This window comes from Muscardinus avellanarius (genome assembly GCF_963383645.1).
Source record: "Muscardinus avellanarius genome assembly, chromosome: 16".
NCBI lineage: Eukaryota > Metazoa > Chordata > Mammalia > Rodentia > Gliridae > Muscardinus > Muscardinus avellanarius.
The window spans coordinates 62,816,386-62,826,746 of record NC_137802.1 but is presented as its reverse complement, the minus strand read 5'-3'; the positions used below and the strand labels follow the sequence as shown (position 1 = coordinate 62,826,746).

Below are 10,361 nucleotides of genomic sequence, written 5' to 3'. Positions count from 1 at the left end.
TTGAATTATGTTACAGATTTTGTATATGTAGAGTATGTTTCTTAAATCAGTGGCTGACTGAATTTAAAAATACAGTCGAACATGATGGTACACACCTGTAATCTCAATCCTTGGGAGGCTGAGACAGGAAGATGGCAAGTTCGAGGCCAGCCTTAGCAATTTAGCAAGACCATTAGTAACTTAACCAGACTCTATTTCAAAATAAAGGTCTGGGATGTAGCTCAGTGGTAGAATGACCCTGGGTTCCACCCCCAAAACCAATAACCCACAGAATTGTAATTGATCATACTTTCTGCTACCAATACCAATAGAGTAAATGGGGTGAATGTACAGGCATTGGATTTTAAAATCTCCACAACTCCCATCACAGCCCCTGTTGGATATGTGCCGGATTATTATGCTATCTGTCAAATGCAAAATACACATTTGAGTGCATGTGGAGGATTCACCAAGAAAGCCCCGACCTTGGTTCATAAAATGAGCCTTAACCAATCTAACGTGAAATGTTTTATGAACACAGTAGAATAAAGACCTAGAAATCAATAGTCAAAAGTGAATAAGAAAAACCTCGGGCATTTGGAAATGAAATAACCCACTGCTAAAATAATCCCCAGGTCAAGGAATACGTTTCCAGGGAAATTAGAATAGAGTTTGAATATTTGTAAATGGCTCTGGGAAGCAGAGAAATAAACATCTTGCTTATCTAAGAGAAGATGTCAGTTATACAGCCTGCAGCTCTGGGGTGGAGTCAAGAGCTTTTCTCTGATTATTTACTCTCTCATAGTGTGAAGACAGCACTTCAAACTTGGATGGCATCCCAAATCATCTTGGACATGATAGGAAAAAAAAGCTGAGGGATATTGAAAGTTTAGGAATATTTTATTTCCTCTGTGAGACTGCACTTTATAATTTGATACCATGAGCAACCTAGTCTAAATGTCCCTCCTCGGCAAGGCTTGACCGAATATCAATGAAAATATAAACAGCCCGAGAGTGGTCACGTGAGCCTGGTGTTTGGCAGGGCTCACAGGACTGAGATCATAACCTCCCTTCTGAAAGCAGCCTTCACAGACCTTTCAACAAAAATTAAACAGTGAATCCAAATCCTAGAGGTGTGGCAGAGACCGGGAAAAATGTGAATCGTTTTCTTCTAAATACGGAGAGCAGTGGATAAACTGGGTTTCCTTGCTTCGATTTTTCCAAAAGTAAGTTCACCCAGTTTGTTTCTGCTTTGTTTTGTAGGGTTTGGTTGTTGTTTTAGATCTTGGGTATTTTTTTTTCCTATGACAAAATTGTAGATCAGGTTTTATGAGCTGAATGCTAAACATCTGTGGATAAATTATCTTGAAAATTAATGGATTATTTTTGAAGTTTTTTTTAATTCCTGGGGTTTAAAAATAGATAATAGATAGATAAAAAAGATGTAATTAAAACATCAGGATTCTTTGAAGTATATGGCTATCTTATCATTTTAAGGCAGAAACTACGTGTGTACTTTCAACTAAGTATGTTGAAATTGGCTAGCAAGTTGATTGTGAAAAACTTAAAATCCTGTGAATTCATCTGTAAGCCTTTTGTTTTTGAAGTTATAGTTACTCAGCCTATTTCACTGCACAATAATTTGAAGGCAGTTCCGAGAACTGTTTTTCCAGCTGTTTTCAACTTACCAAGAGCATTCACGGGCATGTTTTAAGCCCCTTCCTCTCATTCTCAGGCTGTAAGAGTTTTAGAAATGTAAGCTGCTTCCCAGGATCTCTTCCCCCTTGGATACCAGGAGATGAATCCGAATGTGAAATCCATAGCTGGTCCTTGTCACAATACCATTCAGCAGGCACATGCGGTAAACAGACGCCGCATGTTTCTGTTGTGAAGTGCTTGGTTCTGAAATTTAACAGCATGAAAGAATTAGCATCGGTCATTCCAGTTGAAACCCGTATGATTTAGACATTTTGCCAACTGTAGAACCTATACCAGTTGTAGAGAAAGTTACAATATTAGTCAGTAGTGGATAATCTTAGAAGTTGAAGTGAGATTGAAGTCTCTGTGCCCATAGGATGGGAGCTGATGCGTGGTGAGGGTCTCACCATCTTGGCCACTTCAACCTCCTCTACCACCCTGCCCAGTCCCCATTACGACGCCCACTCTGAACGCTCTGCGCTGAGAGCCACTGCAGAGAGCCTCAGCGCCCTCTCACTGACCACCCTGCCTGGCGCTGGTTCACTCTGGGAGCTGGCTTTGCCTCCCTCCCTCTTTCCATGGACTCTCTGACCTCTTTTCCCTATCTGCTAGACCTGCCTCTTGGCCTCATTAGCAGCCCTGTGGAATTTTCTCCCCTAACAATACCCTCTGGCCAACATGCCTCCTGTTGGAACAGACCCCTGAACTCCTCAACTGAGCTTTGGCTCTAGGAAATAGTACGGCCCCACCCCTAAATAGGACGAGGCATTCAGGTGGGGAGACACACCTGATCCTCATCATGGCAGTCAGCCTTGTGGTCCGTGCCTCACCAACATGGTGATCTCGAGGCGGAAGGAGACCACTGGCTTCAGGAGTCAGGACCCCCGGGCAACTGTACCCAAATCTTGACCTGCTCCCTCCAAATCACATTCCTGGCATGCTTCCTAGAAAACGGGTGAGCATTCCACAATCTCATTACTTTCTCTAATGCAGCTTAAATGCTCTATTTTCTCCCAAAGGAAAGAGCTTTTGAGAGCAACTTACACCCCACTGCTCTTGAGAGCAGTTTAGAAGATTGCACTTGCTTAGCATGGGTTGGTCAGGGCTGTGGAAAGATGTGGCACTATGATTGTGCACGGAGGCATCTCCTTTTGGGGGAAATTTGACATCCCTCCTGCAAATAAAATGTATTTATAAAATTCTCCACCAAATTTCCTCCCTATACACATTCATATATGTATTCTTTATTCAATGTTGAATATGCTAAAACTGTAATATGCTGTTTTTGTAAGAAAAATGTCAGGTCTACTGCTGATAAACTCCTGGGGAAATTATACAGTATCCATCGAAGAATAATGCTGCTCTCTGCTGGCAATTTTAGGTAAAGTCCATAGGATGTTTACACACTTAGTGAACTGAAGCCAGTCTCAGCCCATTTCAGGTGGAATTTCGACTATCTCTAGCACAAGTCCTAACCACATTAAAAAAAAAAAAAATGTTGTTGGTAAAACTAAATTTACTGCATGTATACTTTAAATTAAAAACTTCTATTTAATAGATACATTTGTAGTGAAAAAGAAAACCCAAATTGCATCAAGATGAAATAGAAAACCCAAATTAAAAATCATTCATCAATTGGCTCCATATTAATTAACATCAATAACAATCTACCCTCTCCTCATCTTAAAGATGTCAGGCTTCTAAGATATTACCAGCAAGATTGCCTGCCTTCTGGGGTCAAATCATCCCATGTCTTAAAAACTACACAGAAAAATTGAAAAAGAGGAATTATTACCCCCTTGTGAAACTAGCATAATATTGAGGCTAAAATTAGACAAGAATAATGAATGAGAAAATTATAGCTCAATATAATTTGTAATGATAAAAAAGCAATACTAATTCAAATAGTGAGGTGCCCCCACACTCTGCAGATTGGCACACCTCTTTGTTTGGGCTTAGTGTGGGTCCTGGGAGCTGTAGATTTTGGTCTCTGCCTCTGTTCCACCCTTGCTTAACTTTCAAGGTCCTTTGCACCTGAGACACCAAGGAAACCCCTCTCCATTCTCTCACCCAACCCCATCATAGATGGCTGTAGATTTTTGCTCAGCTCAATGCTTCAAGTCCGGGTAAGGAGGGGAGCCTAGATTTCTTGCTCCAGCCTCAGGGTTAGACAGGGGCTATGATCCGAGGCCTTGCAGTGTGACATCCCTGGCATTTTTACTTTCCCTACCCTCCTGCCCATTCCCACTTTATATCTTTTGGGAGATCTTGGACATGTGATCTTCCCTCCTTTGGGGACAGCCTAACTCCGTTTTGTATACAAGCTGGGTCCCTATAGAAAACTCAGCAACTACTCATCTTTGCTTGGGAATGGTGACAGAAACGTTGGCCTTGTCCCGGGTGATGGGCAGCTCTTGCTTTTGACTTGGTTGCAAGACTCTTGTTGGAGAAATGATGATTTTCATCCTCTCTGCCAGGACCAAGTGGCATTTCGCTCCTACCTATCTCTTGGCAATAGTGTGGTTGCCTGGCACAGGACCAGGGGTGGAGGCAGGAGAGTATATAGACTGCTCAGGAACTAGTTTCTGCTTGGACCCTTCCCCAAGAGGTCTTGTGATCTGTGAATCACTTGGGTGGCTCCCTGGGTCTTGGCTCTGTCCTCATATGTTTTATGAGAAGCCAGAGGGGACCATGGAAAAGAGTTGGCAAACTAGTGCTGGGCTCTGAAGAATTCCAAACTACCCTGTTACATGTTTAAGTCACTTTCTTATCATCTTCTTTTGGGGAGGCCATATCATTCTCTACTACTTTTCAAAAGTGAAGCTGTTCATGGTTGGTCATGAACAAATGTTATTTATTTTTATTTGTTATTATTTATTTATTTATTTATATATTGTGGTACTGAGGATTGAACCCAGGAACATTCAACCTCCAAGCTACACCCCCCAGCCCTGTTTTTTAACTTTTTTTTTTTTTTTTGCTTCAAAACAAGGTCTAAGTTGCTGAGAGTCTAGCTAAATTGCTGAGACTGTCCTTGAACCTACGGTCCTCCTGTCTCTGCCTCCCAAAGGCTGGGATTACAGGCATGCCCCCTCGCCTTTTAGAATTCAGTTCACTTAGCTGCCTTGTGATTCCGGCTCTTTGGTGGGCTCATGAAAAGTTATGTTTTGTAGATTATTTGACTTGCTATTGTTATTAGGAGAGTGGTGGTATTCCCTGAAGACTTTATACATCATAAATGAAAAGGTAATCTAGGAAATTTTACAGAGAATTATAATGTCAAGCACAGGTGAAGATGCAGAAATAATGAGTTTTTATAGTGTGTGTGTGTGTGTGTGTGTGTGTGTGTGTATTATTGGGGAGTGAACCTAGGCATTCTACTTCCAAGTTACACCCCTACTCTTTTTTATTTTTAATTTTGAAACAGTGTTTCAATCAATTGCTGAGACTGGTCTCGAACCTGTGCTCCTCCTGACTCAGCCTCCCAAGGACTGGGATTACAAGTGTGTGCCCCAAGGCCCAGCCACAGACTTCTTATAATCACCCAAATTACTACAATGATCTGGGAAAATACACCCATTCCTAGAGGATCTGAAAAGTTCCTTTTTAGTAAACATATATACAATGTTAAAGATGGAGACAAGAAATGAGCATCATTTTAAAATTAATAATGTTATTAATGTTACTTTACAATCTTCTAGGTCTGAAATGCTGGTGACTTTTCTATCTCAATATTCATTTTCTTTTCACAAAAGGATAATAAAAATTTATTTTCTTTCACTGGGGAAAGAAAATTTTGAAGTCTTCTCACAAAAATTAATGTAGATTAAAACTATCTACTAGAAATATCAACTATCTTATCAAATTTTTTCAGATACATTTTTATAATTTATCATTTATTCAGGTTCTCTCTATGGTGTGTATACGTGTGTATGTGTAACTGGGAATTGAATCCAGAGGCATTCTACATCTGAGCTCCATTCCCAGACCTACTGTATATTTTTTATTTAATTTGGTCAAATTCCCAGCACTCATTCGGAACACAGAACTTGGAGTTATCAGGCCACTAGTAGTTTACAGAATATTTGTTCTTAATAAGAATTTCTCATTTATCTCCTCCCCCTATTCTTTCTTATTACACAGGGCAAAATGAGTAAGAGAGAGATAAGCGTGTGTCAACAAACTTGGGCCTTATTACATAAGAACATTCTTAAAAAATGGAGAATGAAAAGAGAGTCCTTAATGGTATGGTTCAATATTTATTCCTTTGGGGGATGTCAGGAAAATGATGGGAAAATTGGTGTTACCTGAGAAGAAGTTATGCTTTGTTTTGTATATCTTCCCTAACCACCAAAAATAATAAGTTACCTTTATGCAGAAGTTGTTTCTCAGACCACAAATCTATTTAAATGGCCATACACCTGTCAACTGAGTTCTAAAAGCACTAAAGATGGTCAGAAATAGAGAACTCAATAAACATGTTAAAAGCCAATGGCCACTCTTTTTTTTTTTAACAAACATTCACATTTGTAAATAAAAAGGTTAGGGAGTGATACTATAAAGCGATGGCAGACAAACCAGCCCACGGAAATAGGTGGCTGGTATTTTCTCTTCTTAAAAATTATTCATTTAGCCGGGCGTGGTGGCGCACGCCTGTAATCCCCTCTCTTGGGAGGCGGAGACAGGAGGATCGCGCAGTTTCGAAGCCAGCCGCGCATGCTGGCTTAGGAGACCCTGTTTCCAAATAAAAATGTAAAAATAGGTCTGGGAGTGTAGCCCGGAGGTAGAAGGGCTTTCAGGAACCCCAGTACCACCAAAAAAAAAAAAAAAATTATTATTTTTTTTTCAAAAGTAGCCCAAAGGTTGGAAATGTATTGTGTGCCAGGAAGGAAATTAGCATATGTTTATTGTCTTACCTTGTAACTAAAGCTAAGATTGTGCATTTTGGAAACAATGTGATTTCTTATTGGGAGTTTGCAGGTGACCAGGGTTTGTAACTAATTAATGTGATGATCCTCAGGTCTCCAGCCTTCTGTTAAGTCCTCAGGGCCAGAATATTGGCCCGTGGTCATTACATCATGACTAAGTGACCAGCGCCTTGGAACCTTCTCTTCAAGGCATAGGCTAGCAGCAGAAAGGAACACTGGCTGATCATAATTTAAGTTAGCTTGTCTTAAGTACATTTCTTATTTTTTTCATAATTTAGAACATGATTTAGAACCGGGACTGAATTCAGTGAATTTCAAAGCATATTACAGCTCAGACTGCTGAAATTTTAGTATACTTATTTTAAATGGTTCACCTGGTCAGCTATACTGAAAAGTTTTAGAAAGGAACAAAGACGCGCACTCTATGGCAAAGCGACCGTGAGTCATTTGAAATCGTGATTTCCTCTGTCCTTTTCCTTGGTTTGTGTAGGAATGGACGAACGCCTTGCTCCTCCTGCTTGCTTTGTATCTGTATCCTACTGACCACCAACTTAATGATTTTTCTTCACTGCCTCCCGTGGACCTGGGACGGGTAGATTCATTCAGTGAGTCTAAGTTTGCAATTGCATACACGCCTGTCACGAATGAAACCCGACAGATCATGAGGAAAGTAGCCACTGCCTCCTTCATGACCGGTGAGTTACCAGCGACCCGCGAGGAGTGCCCGACCTTGGTATTTGGTGCACCTGACTGCTGATGTGTGCATTGCAGTTGATAAAATTATGTCAGTTCTCAAAATGTCTAGAGCATAAAATCTGAATATTCCCTCCCTCTACTGGAAGTAAGAGGCCACGACTCAGCACCTGCCTCAAAGCCAAATGTGTTGCTGGCCAAGCTAGGGGTTATTATTTGGAGCACACAGTCTCTTGACAAAGAAACCTGCAGATCTCCTGCAGGTTTGTGAAAGCAGGGAATACATAGATTGATATTTCTGAACAGCATGGAGCTGGGGAAGAAACATTCTTACTAGAATGAGATGGTTATCCTAGTATTTATTTCTTATTATAGATAAAGATAAGATTTTAAAATTTCTTTGATTCTCATAAGAATTTTATTTGCACCTTTGATTATCAAAAATATTTTCTTAATACAATGTACATAAATATGCATATGTATTATATTAGATTATATAATGACACTCTAAAGCTGATCAGAAACTGAGAATCCAATAAATATTTTAAAAGCCAATGACCATTCTTTTGACTAATATTCCCACTCACAAATAAAAATATATTAGGTAGTTATCCATCTGTCACCTGTGGTGGGGATTGAACCCAGGGGCATTCTAACTCTGAGCTACAAACAGGGTCTTACTAAATTGTTGAGCCTGGTCTTAAATTTGTGATACTCAGCAGATTTAGAACTGGTACTGAATTAAATACATTTGAATTCATTATAGCTCAGATGGCTGAATTTAAAGTATTTCTATTTTCAATGGTTCACATGGTAAGATATATTGAAATTTAAAAATTTCAATCTCAGCCTCCCAAGTATTGGGATTATGGGTGTGTGCCACATCATCTGGCTGATTTTTCTATATTAAAATATTATGGGCTGAGACAGGAGGATCCAGGTCCGTGGTCAGCCTCAGCTACTTAGTGAGGCCCTTTGTAACTCAGTGAGACCTTGTTTCAAAATAAAGAATTAAAAAGTAGAGCTAAGGGTGTAGCTTGGAGGCAGAATGCCCCTGGGTTCCATCCCCAGTACAAGTAATCTGTGCTTCAAATTTACACCCTCCAGTGTTACTTAACAATGAAAAATAAGAACATGATGACCACCAAGATAATTTCTGTAGCAGTTTTCTGAAATTAGAGGAGAACTCAGTGCAGAAACAAGACCCAATGGAGGGCGCTCAGCAACAGAGGGTGAAATAGCCATCTATACAGCTCTGAGGTGTAGAGTCTCCTGTGCCTCGTCATTCACAAGTTGGTTCTTTCCAGAGTGAAACAAAGTCCGTCTGCAAACCCTCTAGATGTAAGTCCTATCAGATATTCATCTTCAATCAAAGGAGTATAGATCTGCCCCAGTAGTTCACAATAATCTCAGAGATTATAGCCATTGGGACAAATGGGTGACTTTGGGTGAGCTTTGGTATGGATCCACCAAGAATTCATCTCTGTGGGTAGGAGACTGCAGCTCTGCCCTCACCCACTGCTCGGGCTCCTCGGGTACTCCATGAATCATGTACACACAGAGTATGTGAGTGGAGGAGGGGCAGTATCCCAGATGAACAATCCTGTGTTTTTATTGGAGAACTAGATCTTAGGCAGACGAAAACAACATGTATTCTTTACAAACAGAGATGTGGACTTCATAGGACCCATTCAAAGGCACATGAAAAAAAAAATAACAAATATGGCGTTAGATGCCACCATGTGCTGGATTATTACAAAGACTATTCTGTAGCAGTGGAGCATTGTTTGTGATAATATTATCTTGTACTATATTATTCCATACCCTATTAATATTCTGAAATCATAATATATCTTACTAAGTTCATTTTATAAAGCTGGAAATGGAGTCAAAGGGGGCAGGCGACTTGTTACCACACAGAACTAAGGAAGAGACTCCAGAATAAAACCAGTTCTATCAAAACACATCCTGTCCACTCTTTACGCTCCTCTTCAACACTTCTAACCCACCAGGCACTTTTCTGGTGTTTCTTTCACTCTTTCAGCCTTAAGAAAACATGTATAAGGCATTGGGCATGAACTCTACAGAAAAGCGGGATTCTCTTAGTGACGTCAACACAGGCAGTTCACATAATTTGAAAATCTTCATGTTTGCTGAGGTTATTAGCCATCCTGTCATAGTTTGTAAAGGAAAACAACGTGGTAGAGTTATTTCCAAGTTTCTAGTGGAAAGGAGTGCCCAATAGTTAAATAAATAAATAAATATATATGTGTAAATAAAACCACTAGCTCAGATGTATTAGGATTCCAATTCTCCTATGAATTATTTAATTGGTATGATATATTTTATGCTATTGACCTTGACTCAAAAACAACAATAAATATCTAAATATATAAACAACTAATTTTCATGAATTTCTTCTGTGTGTGTCTTGATGGGACCTTAGGAGTCTCTCCCCACAAGCCTTCTAGATTGCAGAACATAGTCAAAGCCAGTGCTTAATTTCTTTTTCCTTTTCATAAGGAACTCTAGTTAAAGCTATTGAGCATGACATCTTGAAGCTGTGTCTCCTGATCACTTACTATGACTTACTAACAATTATGTTTTCTGCTTGTACTGGCAGGTAAAGAAGTCATGGGACTGCCAGATGAAGAAGCTATAAAAGAATTAGCAGAAAATTATACTGAAGAAGTAGTAAGAGTCATCTTCACTGACACGAACTCCTATCATTTGAAATTCTTGTTGGGACACAGAATCCCAGTCAGGAAGGAGCACAGGGACCATGCAGGTAACTCTTTGGCTGTATAATTTCACTGTTGTCTATTTCAATTATGTCTCAAGACATTTCTTGGAACAGATGTTAGTAGGTCAAATGAGAAGACCCCAATCTGCCATGGTGATGTCCACATGTCATTCCACACATTTTTTTAAAAAATGTCCATTTATTTTGGGGCATAACGATATATTCAATATATGATGACTATGTATCGCTATATAGATACATCCAGACACTTATACATGCATATATTTACATGTACACATACACACATATATATTTTCTAA

At 39.7% G+C, this 10,361-nt stretch overlaps 1 protein-coding gene across 1 annotated transcript in view; it reads left to right on the top strand.

Moving 5' to 3' along the window:
- Nucleotides 1–5,826: 5,826 nt before the first annotated feature.
- The window catches only part of LOC308275761 (ABC-type organic anion transporter ABCA8-like), a gene marked incomplete at both ends in the record, with an annotated part of 54,489 nt that continues 49,954 nt past the window's right edge, over nucleotides 5,827–10,361 (top strand). The window contains 3 exons of the mRNA XM_080714114.1: nucleotides 5,827–5,922; nucleotides 7,096–7,300; nucleotides 9,922–10,086. Of these exons, the coding sequence (XP_080570240.1) occupies nucleotides 5,827–5,922; nucleotides 7,096–7,300; nucleotides 9,922–10,086 (466 nt within the window). The remainder of the gene's footprint in view (nucleotides 5,923–7,095; nucleotides 7,301–9,921; nucleotides 10,087–10,361) is intronic.